The sequence below is a fragment of the Coffea eugenioides genome, chromosome 8 (assembly GCF_003713205.1).
Source record: "Coffea eugenioides isolate CCC68of chromosome 8, Ceug_1.0, whole genome shotgun sequence".
In the NCBI taxonomy this organism is placed as follows: Eukaryota; Viridiplantae; Streptophyta; class Magnoliopsida; order Gentianales; family Rubiaceae; genus Coffea; species Coffea eugenioides.
Window position 1 is genome coordinate 37,889,477 of NC_040042.1, and position 18,975 is coordinate 37,908,451.

The 18,975-nt window shown below is 34.5% G+C and overlaps 3 protein-coding genes across 5 annotated transcripts; 1 reads left to right on the forward strand and 2 right to left on the reverse strand.

Annotated features, from left to right (window-relative positions):
- Window positions 1-89: 89 nt before the first annotated feature.
- LOC113781227 (pentatricopeptide repeat-containing protein At1g62680, mitochondrial-like) lies at window positions 90-4,032 on the reverse strand. Of its 2 annotated transcripts, none has more exons than XM_027327125.1 (3): window positions 2,086-4,032; window positions 1,015-1,125; window positions 90-830 (listed from the first exon to the last, which is right to left on the reverse strand). In XM_027327125.1, the coding sequence occupies exon 1, from the start codon at window positions 4,013-4,015 to the stop codon at window positions 2,165-2,167; it is 1,851 nt and encodes a 616-aa protein (XP_027182926.1). In that variant the 5' UTR covers window positions 4,016-4,032; the 3' UTR covers window positions 90-830; window positions 1,015-1,125; window positions 2,086-2,164. The 2 variants fall into 2 exon arrangements, with proteins under 2 accessions (XP_027182926.1, XP_027182927.1); XM_027327126.1 differs by having other exon boundaries at window positions 90-894.
- Window positions 4,033-7,984: 3,952 nt separating this feature from the next.
- On the reverse strand, window positions 7,985-12,596 carry LOC113780957 (polyadenylate-binding protein-interacting protein 6-like). Its single transcript, XM_027326749.1, has 3 exons — window positions 12,414-12,596; window positions 10,116-10,578; window positions 7,985-8,462 (listed from the first exon to the last, which is right to left on the reverse strand). The coding sequence occupies exons 2-3, from the start codon at window positions 10,554-10,556 to the stop codon at window positions 8,310-8,312; spliced, it is 594 nt and encodes a 197-aa protein (XP_027182550.1). The 5' UTR covers window positions 10,557-10,578; window positions 12,414-12,596; the 3' UTR covers window positions 7,985-8,309.
- A 2,660-nt stretch (window positions 12,597-15,256) lies between these two features.
- Window positions 15,257-18,851, forward strand: LOC113779775 (psbP domain-containing protein 5, chloroplastic). Of its 2 annotated transcripts, none has more exons than XM_027325488.1 (11): window positions 15,257-15,450; window positions 15,573-15,742; window positions 16,061-16,172; window positions 16,627-16,676; window positions 16,764-16,831; window positions 16,921-17,019; window positions 17,475-17,534; window positions 17,636-17,695; window positions 17,775-17,829; window positions 18,186-18,235; window positions 18,604-18,851. In XM_027325488.1, the coding sequence occupies exons 1-11, from the start codon at window positions 15,377-15,379 to the stop codon at window positions 18,700-18,702; spliced, it is 897 nt and encodes a 298-aa protein (XP_027181289.1). In that variant the 5' UTR covers window positions 15,257-15,376; the 3' UTR covers window positions 18,703-18,851. The 2 variants fall into 2 exon arrangements, with proteins under 2 accessions (XP_027181289.1, XP_027181290.1); XM_027325489.1 differs by having other exon boundaries at window positions 16,064-16,172.
- The last annotated feature ends 124 nt before the right edge of the window (window positions 18,852-18,975 follow it).

Sequence of the window (18,975 nt, forward strand, 5' to 3'; positions counted from 1 at the left end):
TTTTCTATTCTTTTTTTTTTTTTTGGATAGAATGTACAATTCAAACTGCAATACATCTAATACGAACAATTTCAAACTCAGCATAAGGCTATAAGTAAGAGATACTATAATATACATTCTTTTAACTGTACAGACTGTGCTTTAAAAGGGATGACTATACAAGTAGACATGTACAATTTTGGAGGAGACTTTTTCCTATATGGGCTGATCAAGAAACTACCTACAAAGCTTTTGTCCACTGACAAACAGAGCTTGTTACATGTTCAAAGCGAAAACAAGATGGTCATTAGCCTATACATGCTAGGGGAATATCAGAGTCTACAAGAAGTCTGAGATTGGCAAGAAAACTTGTGCTATTTCGAGCATAAGAAAGAAAGGAATGATCATTTCTTTATGAAGAATGGATATGCCATGGAGGTTTGGAACTATATGTGTCACCTTATCAAATATAAGATTGTTTCAAATGGTGATCGCACAACAAACTTGTACTTCGAGGATGATGATGAATATCACGAAGGTATTAATTCCTGTGTAGGGGTGCACGCCTTTGTGTTGCAGCTCCACTCTCATTTCCCATGAGAAACTGCGATCTGCCAGAAGTATCCTTGTAAACAAGCAAGAATTGGCTCCTCCTCAAGCAATCATACACGAGTTTCATGCAAACATGCTCCTAGCCAGCCTCGTTTACGAGCCTGATTGAAATGGTTCTTGCATGGAGTATACTCATTGCTTCTGAGTCTTCCAATTATGGTCAGACTTGAAGGTTGTTAAAAGTTTGCTTGAAAGTTCTTCGACACTCTTGTACAAGTAAGGCCCTTGTCTTGGCACCACTACAAATGAAGACCATAAAAATTGTTGAGCACGGCTAACCTTTTTGAGCTCAAGAGTAAAGTACTGGAAAAAGCAGAAAACAATGTAAGTAGGTGGAGCTCCAAAAGTATCACAAAAACGGTTGGGCAAGTCACATGATATATTTGCCTAGGTTCCACCGGGATACCTGAAAGAGAAGCTTACCTTAATTTAGCAATCCCAACCAACGAAAAGCCAAGTTCATTCAAGAACCAAGATTTTGTCCTTCATTGCCGTGTTTCTTAAGTCCAGGTGCCCCCTTTGGCATGCATATCACTGCTTCAAACAAAGACAATTTAATCAAAATCGCTTTGAACTAAAAGATTTAAATAACTGATAATATCCACGTGACCTTACTGTGGACGGAAGCAAATAGATACAAAAGGAAACTACTTGGAAAAATGAGGACAACTACCTGTTAAAGAAATAATGAAAGACTATTTATCAGCCGTAAAATACTATTGTTATGGCTTTGTACCCGGAAAATTAGAAATAATTGAGGTCAGCAATCACAAAGAAGGGTCATTTGATCATTTCTTTAGGCGTCAGAAACATAAATGATTACAAGATGCCTGATTTCCTCTTGAACCGCTGGATGTATTATATCAGCTTTCATGAACATTAAGATACAGAATTAAACATAGACAACGAACTCAATTTGATCTTACAAAACCATGGCACACTCGTCATTAACCATCTATCAATGCAGAAAAAAAGAACTGGAACAATTCTAGAAACCTTTGGCTAGTTCTGATGTGCCAAATGATAATCATCGAGTTTGTTCAGAGGGAGTGCACTCTACCAAGACATTAAAGCTAGACAGAATCCTCTGCATAAAGCTGAAACCACTTTTCTACTTTTGCTTATTTTAAAATTTTTTAAGTGTTGGAAATGTGTCGAATGTGGAATGAAATGTACAATCACCTTATTCACTACTATTTTATGGTATCCAACAAGTAATCCAACTGTCAAGATCCAAGTTAGATATTTTCATTACACGAAAGGACTGAACTGAACATCACATGGAGATCATCCCAATTGTATGTCTGTGATCTTTCCACTAAAGTAGTCTGCAGACACCCAATATTATGTAAAGAATTATTGGATAAAGAAATATCTTTAGTTGTGTCCTTTGCTTTAAGATTTAGAAAAATTATCTTGGATGCTCAACAGATCAAAAATTCAAGGCCAGATCAAAATGCTTTCTGACTACAAGACAATAGTCGTAATTCATACCTGTCAGGTTGTCCCAGACTTCATCAGAAGCTATTAGCAACAAAACTGAGGTTTTCTTGAAAGAGATTTTCTTGCTAATTTATCCTGGAATCTCTCCATGAGGTACCTGATTCTCACTCCACCGCTTGCTGTGCATGACAAGTTTTAAAAGTTTTGCAGCCTTAGGAAAGCCCTCCCTGTGACCTTTCATCACAGTGCATTTCAAAATTTCAAAAGAAGCAGCATTTAGCTCACACCCTTCCACTGATATCTCCTTCAGTAATAAGATAATCTCCCACACTTTTCCTCTCCTGAACATTGCCTTCATTATGGCATTATAAACACTAATATCTGGAGCAATCCCACTCTTGAGCATTTGATCCCTAAGCTCGAGAGCAGAGGATATCTTTCCCTCTTTACAAAGGACAAAAATCATAGATTTATAGGTTATTACATCCATCTTCAATCTCTGGCTGTAAATATCTGCTGACAGATGATACACTGACAAATACTCGCCTTCCCTTATCAGAGCACAAATCAGGATATTATAGGTGGTAATATCAGGTGAAACTCCAAAGCTCTTTAAATACTTGAACACTCTCTGTGCCAATCCGACCAATTGGTTTCTACAAAGACCACTCAAAAGTGTGTTCAAAGTCACTGTAGTTGGACTAGGACCATTGGTCATTATAGAGTCCAAAAGCTTTAAGCAATCTTGGACCTTACCAACCTTACAGTAGTACTGAATTAGAGAAGTATAACTGAAAATATCAAGCTTGACACCTGCATATTTCATTTGGTACAAGATCCTGGAAATGATTGTGGACTTGTGCTGTTTACATGCTGCAGACAGGATTGTGTTAAATGAGATCAAGTCAGGCCCATTTCTGGACCAATCAATCTGGCCAAAAAAAGTCAAAGCTTCATAAATATTTTTCTCTTTGCACATTCCTTTCAAAATTGTATTATGTGATACGTGAGTAGGTTTAAAACCTAATTCCGTCATGCACATCATCTTGGACAATGCTTCTTCTGATCTTTCATTGCAACACAAAGTATGGATATATATATTATATACCACAACATCAACAGAGCAACTCCTAGGAATAATGTCAAGCAAAATTTTGTTGGCGATGTCAGTTCTCCTCCTTCTCAACATGCCTCCTGCCAATGCAGAATGGGTATATGGATCAGGAGAAAATCCGTGTTGATGAACAACTCGAACAAGTTCACCGATTTCAACGACTTTATTGTGATGACAAAGTTCTCTGAGAACAATATTGTAAGTAACTAGGTCTGGGTTACATCCTTTCTTTTCCATTACTCCCAAAAGGCTTAATGCTTCATCAACCTTACCATTGTCACACAAAAACTTAACAACTACAGTATAAGAAATCACATTAGGCTTACAGCCATCAGCTTCCATTTTAGCGAAACAACGAAAAGCATCATCCCATAAACCATCCTTGCAAAATCCATAAATTAAAGCTGTATATGAACACACATTATGTACAAATCCCTTCTTTTGAAGAAAACAGAAAAATGCCACTGCACTACGACAACCATTCAACTTGGAGAAAGCCCACAGTACAGGATTAAAATTATAAGCACCTCGTACTAACCCCTTATCCAGCAGAACTGAGAACACAAAATACGCCTCCCTAACCATCCCAGCTTTACTTAGACCAAGAACCAACGTATTCAACGTGGGTTCGGTAGGAACATAACTCAACCTCAACAACATTTCCAACACGGTTAACGAATCGACTAAATTACCAAACAGAATTAATCTCTTCAACAAATTCGATAAACAGCTAAATGATGGCAAGAACCCACTTTTACACATTTCTTCTGCTACAAAAATCCCATTTTTCAACCTCCCAATTTTGACCATCCCATTCAAGAGACAATTATAAGTCAACGCATTAGGACATGGCCCAAACCTTTTCATCCCATTATAGACCTCAACTAACTCGTCGAACAAAACATGCTCAGACTTCAAATAACAATAAATCATTGAATTATAATCATAAACTGTGGGCTTTCCGGGCACACACCTCATCATACTCAAAGTGTCCAATGCCTGTTTAAGACAACCTGAGGAGGCATGCGTCTGCATTTTCTGCTTTAATTCGTCGTAATTTAACTCGGGCACTCTGGATTCTTCATAAAAATCCAAACTTTGAGCAGCACAAGATGTAGAAAAGGTCATAAGATGATACAAAAAACACATTTTTCTGTTGGGAATTCTTGGCGGGATAAGGGTTAGGCAAAATTTCATCCCTTGAATTTTCCAGGATTTTAAGATTGAACCAAGATTGTTGATAAGATGATTGACAGGTAGCGAAACTCATGAGATTAGCCACTGTCCCTAGAAGGAGATTTTCTTGAACTTTTTTGGGGGTTTTTTTTTATATACTATTAATCAATAAAAAGAATCCTAAAACCCTAAACCCTTCTAAACCCAGAAAATGGCAGGAGATGAAGTGAGGAGGGAAAGAAGGATGTTTTCGTCTGCAAACTTGTTTTTGTCTTTTTATTATTATTATTTTAAACTGCTACCGTTTCTGAATGAAAGAAAAGGGTCCACTATCACAAACGAGAGTAGCCGGGCGGATCTGGCCCAAAAAACTTTGTAATGGACTCAATGTAGAAACGGTAAGTGTGGAAAAAGCTCAAATCCATTCACCACTCGAATCACCTTTAATCAAAAGTTTTTTTCGGGGATTAACTCTACTTTGCACCCTGAACTTGTTTTATTTTCTTACTTTACATCCTGAACTTTAACTCTGAACACTTTACATCCCAAACTCTTAATTTTGGATAGTTTGTAACTTAAATTCTCATGTTTGTCCCATTTAAGTCCAGTTAATGATTACGCTGGCAAAATTAATGAGATGAAGAATGGTGAAAATTAATGAAAATATACTATTTTATTCAAACTACGATCCCTTAGCTGTTTTGACCATTTTTAGCACATTATCATTTAGTTATACAGTTTCAATTGCTAATGTTGTTAGCAAAATTACCAATATAAAAGATGGTGCAAATTTATGAGAATGCATTGTTTTTTTACTATGATATCTTAGCACCTTTTGATTATTTTCGGCACATTATCATTGATTTGTTTGGTTCTCCACGTAACTAATCTTGTAAAAATTGTCATTGATTAGATTTAAATAGAACAAACTTGAGAGTTCAGGGTATAAAGTATTCAAAATTAAGAGTTTAGGGCACCAAGCGTCTAAAATTGAAGTATTCAAAATGGAAGATAGATTACATGAGCCAGGTTACAATACCGTGTTTATTAAATTTAACCCCCACCTTTTCAATTGTAATATTTTGTGTCATTTTATGTGATAGATGTATTTCAACTCAATAGCTTTTACTAATTTCATCTTTCTCCGAATATTAACTGCATCTTTACTGAAAGATTATTAGTTCAAATAACGAAAGCATTGTCATAATATGAACACACTAATTGCTCTTGATTACAAGCAATTTGCTGCTAGGAAAAGTGTATAAACGATATGATATACACTTTCGGGGAAAAAGTTAGCACTTGCTCACAAATGGGCTAAGAGCAAACAAGTTCAGGTCAATTCATTTAGTTTACAAATTTATTTAGTTAATGCCATCGTTAATAGCATTATATTCCAAAATCAATATATATATCTAACAATATAAAAGGGAGAGTTGGGTTATGAATAGTGCTTTTTGGTCAAGCAGTTATGCTGCAATTATTGTTGGATGTAGAGGTTATTTTCATCAATTGGCTGTTTTGGTTATTTCCCGTTGGTGATTTACTTTGTGAGGCGGTAAATAAAGTTATGTGTGTGCCTCTCTTTCTATGCAATTTATTACACATGGTATTGGGTGGAGTGGTTGTCTACCATGTTGACAAGAAGCTTCTAATTGCATGATTCCCAAAAATTGAATCGAAAAAAAAATAGAAGTCCAACGTTGTCATCACAGGTAACGAAAATTGGCTAACGTGTCAAGACTTGGAACTAAAAATGGTTTATAATCCTTCTACTATTTAAGACGCACAATTATAAAAAAATATTAGTCTATATATCCATATTAAATGTATATAATTATTACAAATTTTTTGATGCCCTTATTTTTATTGTTATTTTTCCATTCTATAAACATAAAGTTATTTCCGTCTTGTATGTGAGCTAGATTGTTAACTTATTTCCTTTTTAAAAGAATTAATTTGTTATTTTACTAACATATTCGTATTTAATATATATAATTATTATAAATTTTTTTAACACATTCCTTTTTCCTAATGACTCTAAATTGAAAAGCAATATGGTGTGCTATTTTTTTTATTATTTTAGTCAAACATGTAACATTAATTAGATTGTTTCTTACATTAAAAAACTAAAGTACTCTAAATTTAAAAAAATATAATATAATTATATATATAATACAAAAGGGAGAGTTGCCCTATGAATGGTATTTTTGGTCAAGTGGTTATCCTGCAATTGTTATTGGATGTCTGGCCTATTTTCGTCAAATTGCCTGTTTTGTTTGTTTAAAGCAGGTATAGTTTTGGTGCATTTATGGGACATGTTGATCGAATTGGTAATTGGTGGTGTAAAAAGTGAAGCTTTTGAAAGTTGGTTTTTTGTGGTTAATTGTTTGCTTTTAAAGTGTTCTGTAAATGCAAAATTACCTAGGAAAGAATTGATAAATTATTGCTGGCTTTAGTGACTTTTTATTACTGTGACATGAAATAAAATTGTTAAATGTTCTATAAATGGACAATTATTGAGGAAACAATTAATAAATTATTATTGGTTTAACATGAAATAAAATTGTTAAGTGTTCTGTAAATGCACAATTATTGAGGAAACAATTAATAAACTATTGTTGGCTTTAGTAACTTTAAAAAATGGGTTTTATTACTGTGACATGTGGTGATTAATTTTAGCAATGCCAAGTTCTATGGTTTAAGTGTTTAATTGACTTGCCGGGTCCCCTCTTTTTTGTATCAACAATGATTAATACTTTTTTGGGAATGATTTACTTTATAATTTTCTAATTATCCTAATTCAAATGCAAAATAACCTTATACAATTTTCTAATTTACACTTATGTATTCTATATAAGTGCCCTCATGCATTCTGTATATTATTGTTCTCATGTATTCTATATATTTCATAATTGTCAACCTTTAATAAAAATAATAATTCTCTAATGATCTGCTTGAATTAGATAATAACATAGATGTATACTAATAAATCTACACAATAAAAAATAGCTAACACGGGAAATATTAGCCCACCTGCGCATCGCGCAGGCCATCTCACTAGTGTATATATATATATATATATATTAGATTAAATTAGAATCGGACTACAAGTTACACATTGTGCAAGATTTTCTCTTTCAACTTATTTGTATTTATTAAACCAATTTCCTCTAGAAGAGTTGGCCACCACATAAATTATGGGATGGGAGATCAATGATTCAAACCTTATCTTTTATCAATATGCTACTATATATGTGATTTCTTCTAAATCCAAACGAGTGCGTGATGCACCCGTCTGGTCCGATGATGGTTCCATCCCCATCGATTCTCTTGGTTCAATTGGGCCAACACCCCCCCTCCTGCCAAGAGTAAGCTAGAGTAGGAGCAGAAATAATCTAGATTAGGTTAAATATGCTGTTACACAGAAAAAAAAAACTTATTTGTAATTATTATTTTGATTCTAATATGCAAAATGACTTGCATGGAAGATGCATGTGTGTGGATTCAATGCAAGTTGGTGCCATGTCTTCCACATTATGTCAGTTCGTACCTAAAATATAGCTAGTGGATGAGTAACTCTACCGGCGAGCAGATTTTGTTTTCCGGCTTTCGGTTTAGATCAAGATAATAGACTTTGAAACGATAGCCATTTTGAGAGACCACTACACATTAGAAATCCAAGATATTAACAATTTTAACCCGTTTGCTTTTGGAAAATTTCCCAATTCTTTACCATGGCCAACGTTTTTGCTGAAATTGGCAACTCGCAACCAACAGAGCACACTTTCTGTTGACCTATCAAACAGAGACAATGAACCCAGGACTCTAAGACATCTGAGCACAAGCATCTGACGACTATATACAACAACAAAAGAGAGACTATTGTTATCCTGACTTCTTCTAAGAAAAGTTCATCCCCAAAACCAGATTTGAATCCACTCTGACAAACCAAAAATTGGAAACTGGGCAGCTGTGGATTCAACTAAACGGCAGGGGCCATGCCTGATAAACCAGATGATGAAGCACCACCTTCAGTGTTCACATCCTTCAGTTTCAGGAGTTCCCCAGCACCCCCAGATTCTGGCACATCACCAATGTCCAGTGTGTCAGGAAGCTTAGAATCAACAGGATAGGCCTGCAAGACAACGGATGACACATGAATCTAATCTAAATACAGTGCGAATCAAACTAGTCTAAGCAGTATCCATATAGGGTGAAAGAATTGGAACATCAACACTTGAGCATTGCCATGATGTGAGCAGCCTCTGACATTGGTCCCAGAAAACTAAGGACAACAATCAAGATTGACTCGTGCAACAAACTTCTACATTTGAACGACTATACCTTTATCAGAGTGCAAAAATATGTTTCTTTGATGCAAATAGACACATCTTTTCAAGGTGCCTAGATCAAACCCAGCATCCTAAGTATCATATTCCTCTATACATCATATTTTTTCAAGGATTCTTGAACAGAAGCTATGTAAGATCCTCTTTTTTTTTGTGAGCACAATGTAAGAAAAGCTGCTGATTCATAAAACAAGATATTCAAGTGTTAGTCAGCATAATCTATCAACAATTTATTTATTTATTGTTTTGGTTGAATCAACTGTTCGGCAGAATAAAGATTTAACATCTACCATGCAGATATGAGATGTGGCATCCAGGAAAATCTACTCGTAACTTTAACAAAGACAAATTCAATATTCACCAATAATCCACTACTCCAGATTCCTGGATATATTTCAGTGTGGAAATACAAAAGATCTGAAATACCAAGTTGCAAATTATTCCTATTACTTGCGTTGATAAGCCATCAATATGTTATTATGCTGCCTGGATCATGACCTAAATTAAAAAAAAAAAAAAATTAAAAAGGAATATCATCTTCTCAGTCAACAGACAGATATAATCTATCAAAATAAAGGAAATAAGCAATCAAAAATAAGATTGTTCCTGATCAATACAATATATCATCATTTGCAAGTCCGATAAAAAAGAGGTCATCAAAATACTGGAAGAATTATATAACCAAGAACAGTTACATAACAAGAAAAGACAATTGAACAGAAAAGTGCTGATGATCAACAAGAAGAAAACTATACTTCTTCTGAATTTCCTTGATACAAAAACAAACAGAAGCACCAGTCAAGCATTTATTTCCATCTCTATTAAACCAATCCTAGTTCAAAGAATTATTACGTCATTTAACCCAAATCTACTAACAGTTTTCCACACGTATGCATTGGAAAGAGGGTATGTACTGCTGGCAATCATTGACTAGGTATGCTAAATTACAAAAACCTTGAAACAGAAAGAAATAGTGAAACAATTGTTTTGATTACAAGCTCCTAAGAATCTGTGGACAAAATTAATAATTTCGTTTTTCTCCCCTAAGGTAACAAACAGGTAAGCTACGAATCAGCAATGGAGAACAACTCATCAGCAAAATAAATCCTTCTCTAGGTTAAAGATAGCGGCAACATGCTTCCTTGAGTGTGTTTCAGACAATGCAAAAGCAGTACCATGCAACAAAGTCACAGGTTAAGATCAGCTACGTAGGAAGTGCAGTTTCACAGCATACTACTATCAGGCATACAAAACTTCTAACTGGACCTAAACCCAGAAACCAATAAAATAACTTCCAATCCAATCTCCACTTACCTAATAAACAAGTTCACCACACAAAAATAAAAAAATAAAAAAAAAACTCTAAGAAGAATATAAATTCTAATTGCCTCTATACCAGAACTATAATTCTTGATCTCAAAAATAATTCAGACCCTTACCTCAAGGTGGGTCAACATGTCAATTGTGGCATCAAGGTCATAATTGTTCGCCTTATAGGCGTCAGCAAGAGACTCTTCTGATACACTAGGAAATGTCATCTGAAGATACGCCAAATCAATGTCAGACTCCTCCTCGAAGGTTGCCTTCTCTGCTGTCTCAGCCGGACTGTATGATGAAGAACCATGAAATCCAGGGTTAGAATAACCTTTCAGTTTGGTATTCTCAGCAGCATAGAAAGCATCACTATAATGGCTGTCATAGATTTGAGGAGCTAGTATTGTAGGATCCCAATGTCGAGGTCCCAATACAGCAGACTCACTTCCCCTCTTTGCCTGTACTCCTGGAAATTTAAAATCATTTCTTTCATCAGCTCCCCTCCTTTTAGATAGTGGCACATATGATTCCGCATAAGGATTCAAAGTAGATGCTCCTGCCTTCATTGAAATGGTGCATAAGAGTTCACTGAAACAAGACAGGAACAAAAAAAATTACCCAGTAATCAGGAAGTAAAAAAGCAGCATAATAATGCTGGATTAGTGATGACGAATAACTGTTTAGCTGTAAATGAAGTGGTTAATTAATGGTTCACTGAATACATTCCTGCCAGAAGGACTCACGCCCTAAGGTCTAACACAAGTTACACAACCACTGCAAATGAAAACCACATCCAAAAATTGAACTCACAATACTACCCAGTTAGACAACACAAGTTCAAGATTGCAAGGCTTCAATAGTTCTCTTAACCCCTGCTTTCAGCATTCATGCTAAAAGGCACCAAACACATTGGCTTACTTCTTGAAAGTCAAAAATCAACTCAAGCCAAAATGGCTCCACAAAGGTTAAGTGGGTCTCAAGTTCTAGTATATGAAGTCAATGAGATGATGAAATTATGTTGTTAAGATGCTGTACCATAAAGTACTACAGTTCATGAGTTTTATGGTTTTCTGAGACCAAAGGGCTGCAGTACAAATATGATATTTCTGCACACTGCTGTCAAACGAAATATGTTCACAAGAATTAAGTGTCAACCTAAGTAACTAAAAATATTGTATCCAACTGCTCTAGATCAAGGACTACAGCTGCCCCACATGGCACCATTTCGTTAAGAGACACTAAAACTATAAAAGAATTACAAGGTTTATGTCCTCAAGGACAAAGAATTAGCTGCTGAATGAAGAATATTACAGGAGAGGAAGTGGGGTGAAAATTAAACAGCTCACGCTCCTAAGGTTTTGCTAATTTCATTGACAACATTTAACTTTTGCACTCAGAATTGCCATTTACTCCCCTTTCAGTTACAATGTATCATCTAGTTAATTAACCTATATGGCTATTATTTTTTACTTCAATTTAGTCAACCATGAATCCTTCTGAATTAATTATTTAACTTCTCACCTATATTTTTTTCCTTCGCCATCCATACATGTTAATGCAGAAGTAAGCAATGCCACAAAACAATCCATCTCGTTGCACAATATAAACAGAAATCCCTAAAAATACAATTACACAATCACTACAAGGAAGGATTCCGAATACTCACTCTATACCTCAAGTAAACAACAAAAGTACTGATAAAGAATGTGAAACATCCAGAACATCAATCTGAAGATCAAAGTATAATTGCATCATCGTCAACAGTACTCAAAAACTAATTCTTCCTCAATTCTCTTTGACAGTTGAGTAAACTATTTCATTTTCCACCTTATCCTTTTCGAATGAACCAATCAGAAAATTTCATTCAGAATTTGAGAAATCAAAGCATGTCTACTAACACGGACAGGCAAATTCAACTGCTACAACCTAATATACACAACACAAAAGCGTCTTCACAAATCTTCTTATCCTAATTCAATTACCTAATCTTTGCTTAAACCTTATTGATCACATATAAAAAAAAAAAAGTACATAATAAGATGTCAACTTCACGAGTACATATGCAGAGCATACACCCATGGAGCGGCGGTTCTAGGTCATTTCCGAGCAGAAAATTTCGTCGTAAAGCCGCCGAAGTTGAAAATGACAACAAAAATATAAAAACACATATCACCGAACATGATTTCCTTCATTTCGAACAAAATTCCAGCCATGATCCACCAATTCAACGCTTTCTTCACACATATCTCAAAATTCAACGCTTTTTTCATAAAACATGCACAAATTAACATTCACAACAAATTTAAACCACGCTCTGAAAAATAAGTTAATTAACGAAACGATTGTACAGCTACTTCAAAGCTCTCGCCGTAGGCAGCATCCAGAAACAAAGCAATCAAAAATTGATTAGAAAAAAAAATTACCTTTATTGATGAAGTATTGAACTGTGATCAATCGATCGATCGACCGACCGCTCCAGAATCAAAACTGAAATCGAAACTCCAATTTTCCGCGATCGCTTCGACGGGACGAGTTTCGAGAGATTTTTTTGCACCCGCCTACTTTCTCTCTCTACTTGTGTCTATCATAGGTGAATATTTACTCATTTAGTGGGGGGCCGAGGTGGCGTTACTGGTTTGCAAAATAAATACTAATTAATTAATACCAAAAAAAAAAAGAGTAAATCTTTCCTACACTGACGGTGTATACACTATCATCGTTTGATTCATGACATGTGTGCAAAAGTTGAATTTCAAATTCAAATTTTGCATAGTTGTCATCCATCTAATACTGATAGTGTATACACTGTCAGTGTAAGAAAGATTAATCCAAAAAAAAAAAGGGGATGAGGCGAATTTGTAGATTTCCAGGGGATGTATTTCTCAAGTGAATGAGGTGTACCATAATTGACCTTTCAGAAAATGCCACGTCAGGAAATAATGGCGAGTGAAAACCACTCTCTGTTTGATTGGATGGTTTAATGCAGACCCGTAGTTGAGAAAATTCAGAATTTAGACTTGTTAGAGATGTTATTCGATTACTTACATGAATTTTGTCGCCTTGTATAGGGGTGTGCATCGAATTCGAATTCGGTAATTCGGAAGTTTGAATTCGGAATTTTTCGAAATTTTGGTACCTGGTAATTCGACCGAATTCGATTTCGAATTCACCAATTCCGAATTCGAATTCGTACCGAATTCAATTCGGAATTCGGTAAATTCCGATTTCACCGATTTCACCGAATTAGGAAAAATTTATATATTATTATATAATATAAAATTTATAATAATATATAATATTATAATATAAATTTTATATAATATTATATAGTATAAATTTTATATTACATGTATAAAAAATATATTTATATATTAAAAACGAATTTGAAATCGGAATTCGAATTGTCAACCTTTGCTCTTTCCAAAATGGTCATCAGTTATTGGGATTGAATGATACGATGTTTGAGTCGAATTCGATTTGACAAGAATTCATTCGAATTTGATTCGTTAACTAATTAAATCAAGTTTGAACAACATTTTGCGTTTAACAATTTTCAAATTTGATAAAAAAAATTCATTCAACCTCGTTCAACAACTAAAAAAAAAGTCGAATTTGAACACAATTTCAAATTCGTTAAAATAATCAAATAAATTTGAACACTAGAATATTCGATTTAATTACACTCGCTTTATACCCCTATCAGTAGCCAAAATATTGAGAAATTTGAAAGGCGCCCCAGCAATTAAATGTACATTTTTCCAATTTTGAATTGTATCAAAACTTAGTAACAAAAACACAAAACTAGGTACTTTTGAGTTTTGACCAAGTAGTCTCACATAGGGCTGCATTAAAGCGTTAGCTCAGTCCATGAAATCAAGCTAATTAATTAGTTAATTGCGATTTTGGGATAGTAGCTAATTGATTACTTAAACAAATGGAGTTTGAACTATGTTATATATTGGTCAGAATTTTCAGCTTAATCTGAGTTTCATAAACATTCTAAAGCATTTAACTTTGCTAATACAATGCTACTGTATCCCCTTCCTCCCCCCCCTCCCTTACCAAAAAATATATATACATATACATATACATACATAGATATATATGTATGTATATTAGAATAAAAAAAGCTAGTACTAGGGATTGTAGTAGAAGGCAAAAGAAAAAATGTAGATAATAGGGATAATTTCACAAACCTCCCCTGAGGTTTATAACAATTATAGAGAACTCCCCTTAAGTTTTAAAAATTATATATATCTCTCATACTTTTACTGTTTAGTAATAATTAGGTCCAACAACCTAAATTTTCTCTAAAAAATCTTAAATTGCCCTTTTGTACAAAATTAAGAATCATTTTCTTCCACGCTTTGCACAAATCAACAAGCCTAATCCCTAACAACCATCCAAACATAAGTTTTAAAATCAAATAGCTGTCCCAAAAGATCATAAATTGCATATACAGTATCAATACTCGTCACACAAAAAAAACACACACACACATACACACACAAATCCCATTGACAACCAATTTTATACCCCAAATTAAATATCAGTGCTCAAATACTTTTTCAATACAAGTTAATCTGACCTAAAATCACCATTGCAACCCTTCTATGGCCTTAAAAATATTAATATTTTAAAAGTAGAGAAATCCTACTTTTAATATTTGAAAAGTAGAGAATAAATTTTACCTCCACAATAAAATCATAATAAAAAAAATTTCTAATCCAATGAAAGAAATCTTTATGTAATTATTGATATTTTATAAAAGTTTTTTTACAACAAACAAAATATGACAAATTTCACATCTTTAGTTCTTCTTCCTATTTCAATCATCAATTTCATTATTTATTTATTTATCACTGCGAGTCTCTTCATTTGCTTTTACTTTGACACATAATCTACTCCCTCTGTTGATTTTTTAATTTCAATTTACTAATATCAACAAAATTGAAAAAAAAAATAGGTTATATTAATTAGAAAAGAGAGAAGTGAAAATAGACAAGAGATAGAAAAATAATTTTTTTTTAAGTTTTGAATATTTATTGCCTTAAATTTTAAATTTTCTACCAAGTGGAGGGCATTATAGGTATTTTACTATGTAAAGGGAGGTAAGTGTAATTTCTTAAACCTGACGGGAGTCGAGTGAAATTGTCAGAAACCTCAAGGGAGGTTTCTGAAATTATCCCTAATCTATATGTGAAACGGCACCGTACAACTGAGTGACATATCCAATCATTTCCATTTTTCCAACACTCCACAGCAGTAAGCAAAAGCTAGGAGCAAATGAGCAAACATCTCAAGTAAAGGAAAACAGGAGAGCTTCAAGAACTGAGGACTCCTCAATCTCTCTCAGAATTCATTGTAGTTGGCTAATCCTTTAGTAATGGTGGCAGTTCTTCCCTCTCCGCTGCTAACGTCCAACCATCATTTTCTTCTTCCATCTCTACCTTTCTACAGGTATTGTTGCTCTTACATTCTTTCCTTACTTCTTATCTGCACATTCACAAGTACACTTTTACAGTAGTGCTATGGAAGAAAGAAAATTGACACTTCCTGTTTTGATTTTTTTTCTTGTTTAGAAATCAAAGTGGGATTTTTTCAAGGCAAAGGAAATACAAGTTAGATGGCAAAATCATGGCATCTTCCAGTTGTTCTTCAAATCCCACTTCGCAAAATGGGATTTTTTGCAGGAGGAACTTGATGCTCATTGGCTTTTCTACTTCACTTTCTCTTATTCTTCCCTTTTCAAGTAAAACCTCGTTATTTATATTTTCGTTCTTGTTTCGTCTCTTATCCTTAAATATCATAAGAAGTTGTACTCGTTAATTGGTGAATACGTCTTTCACATGTTGAGGATTTATGGCTAATTGGATAATGTATAGTTAGACTTTGAGGAGTTTAGAATGGAATTAGTAAAAAAATGTAGAACGATGTCGAGAAATTGTAAAACTTATTAACCTCAAAACTGTTGCAATTTTCGGCAGTACTCTCGGGAAAATTGAATATCTGCAAATATCTGTGGACTGCTGCATTCTGTTTTTAAATGTTCTTCATGGTATGAATGCAGCAGGCTGTGATGCTGAGGAAGAGGTTAAAATGGCTCATCTAATTGACGACATAAATGCTTATTCTTATTCGTATCCTCTCGGACTTCCATCCAAAAAGTTGGCCTTCAAATGGTAAGCATTTTGTCAAGTTTCAAACTGATAATCTGATGACTTGGAAGAACTCTGGCTATTGACAATGTTTTAAGTGATTTCTAAGTTCAAGCTCAAAATTTGGATGTGTTTTCTGATTAATCTTGAAGGCTTAGACTGTTACCAAATAGCAATTTGTCGTTAATAGCTTGAACAGATTTGCAGAAGTTTCTATTGAGTGATTGTAAATGCTATCAGATTCTGATATAGTGGACGTTATGTATGTGGTCCTAATAACTGCTAAAAGATGCTGAACTGTATATTTTTTTTAGTGTATATTTTTTTCCTTTATTTCTGAGATGCAGAAGACAAATGTTTCATTGGCTGCAACAAGATAACTTGGTCCTTACATGCTTCTTAGCTAACTCACAATATCTCTTCTTCCTTATACTGCATTTTAAATTGTAGGAACCTCACTCTTTTCATTTATTTGAAGGGTGGAATCCAGAAAACCAGAGCGTTATTCATCAGCTGCACCATTGTCGCGTAAGTCATGGAACACTTTCAGATGCAATTTGCAATTACTGAGATTTGCCTTTTTTATATCTGTATGCTGATTGAAATATCTGGCAGCTGATGCACGACTCCGCATTGTCTCTGAGAGGGTGGATTTCATTGATAACCTTGTAATTTCTGTCTCGGTAATGCCATGCATGCCCCTAGCCCTTTCATTGTTGATGGTTGTAAGGGCACTTTAAGTGGCTAATCAGTTAGCCCATCTATGATTCAGATAGGTCCTCCAAATGCACAGATTTTGAAGTCAAATGAAACAAGCGCATGGAGTGCCAAAGATGTCGCTGATTCCGTATTAGCTGATAAATCATCTTTGGTAATGAGCCTCATTGTCCCTAACCTCAAAGTTATTAAGAACAACTCAAGTGCGATTATGTTTATTCTGGTCTTAAAAAGCATTAGGACATGACTTGGTCATAAAATCTTAAAACCCCCCTCCCTCTCCCACAAAACAAGCTCCGTATATTTGTTTGCGACAACCAATTTTCATGCTGAAGGAGGTTTATGACATGGTAAATGCGGAATTATTTTCTTAGCATTCCCATTTTTTTCTTATTATCATGCTACCTACAAATTAAAATGTTGAAAATGGTAAAATCAGGTGATGTACATTCATAGGATCATTGAAACTTTATTCGTATAAATTCTTAGCTCTTTGGTACTAATTAGATTTAGATTCTAGTCTTCCACTAATGAGGTCGAAGTGTTTGTTGCATGAACTTGGCTATTATGAAATACTTCAATGGGCCATCGTTCTTGAACTTCTTACAGAGGGTCACTTCTACTCAGAGATTGGCTGAAAGTTCTGTCCTTGACGCACATTCATCAGAGGTGAGTTCTTTTTGGGTTAACTACCTCATATTAACGTGTTTTCAATACTGAATATTACTGTTCGTATCTGCTTTTCTGCATCTCTTGATGTTGCTTCTTAGGTTGATGGTGTACCATATTGGTATTATGAGTACATTGTAAGGAAATCGCCAACAAAAATTGTAAGTTTACTTCCTTTGTGATACTTTCCAGTAAGACACTTGTAATGTAATAGTCATGATTCGGTGTTCAATCATGCAGGCACTAGAACCAAATCTTTTCAGGCATTATGTCGCATCAACTGCTGAACGAGATGGTAAGCTTGGCACGTTATTATCATTTATTACACAAAAATGTCAAAAAAAAACATTACAATGAAGAGTAGCTTTGGTTATGGCAAAGGCGGTTTTTTGACAAATTAGGATTCAGTTGAGTAACTTTTTCTCAAAGTTGCAGATAAGGGATCCTGCAATTTTGTTTAGTCTGAGACCTTTCTTTTCATTTTTGAAACAAAGTTTCTGGATTGATGTGATCTTTTTCTGGGATCAGTCAACTTCTTTTGGTTTAAATTATTGATCTTGTAGAGGTGTACATCAATGTAGACTGTTAAACTCTTGTGGTTCTTTTGTTAGATTCCTTTATGATCTCTTCTTACCATAAGTACTATTGCAGGCTATTTATATTCTCTGAGTGCTTCAACACTCAGCAAGCAATGGAATGATGTAAGTATTTTTCACTCAAGCCTTTTGAGTCCTTCAACAATCAGCAAGCATAAGTTATCTAGTGATTAGGGAATGAGGTATTTGTCAACATACATGAATATATACAATTTGCATCTTGAGCGCTAGCATTCCCTATCTACTGAAGCGCTTACGCATCTGATTACAGTATAATGGCAATCTCATTATCCAACATATGCATGAAATCATGTGTGTTGTACACATTATTTTAGAAAAGGGACCCGTGGAAGGTGATGAAATATGATGCCATTTTGCTCTAAAATTTGGCATGGCTTTAGAAATTTAACTGAAGGAAACTTATTTTATGTTGGCTTGAAGTTTGAGTCGGCATCTCATCTTGTATATTGCAGATGGGACCCCTCTTGCAGAAAACTGTGGCATCTTTCCGTCTTCTACCTCCTACAGAAAACTATGTTCCTCCATTCAAGGATCCTTGGAGATTTTGGTGACAATTCAACTTATTTATTCACCCATGCTAGATATTCCCTTTTTTTCTTTTTATCATTTTCAATTTGTATTTCGAGTGGACAGAATCCAAGATTAGGGATTTTGAGAAAATTGTAGGTTAGTACAAACTCTAGCATTAGAGCCTGCTTTCTTTTTTTACCTTTCTAAATAGGATTAGATGCATGACACACAAAAATTCCTGAAGGCATGGTTCTTGGTTGGAAAACCACTGTGTAAACATTATGAGCCCTCAGTTTACTTGTAACAACTAAGAA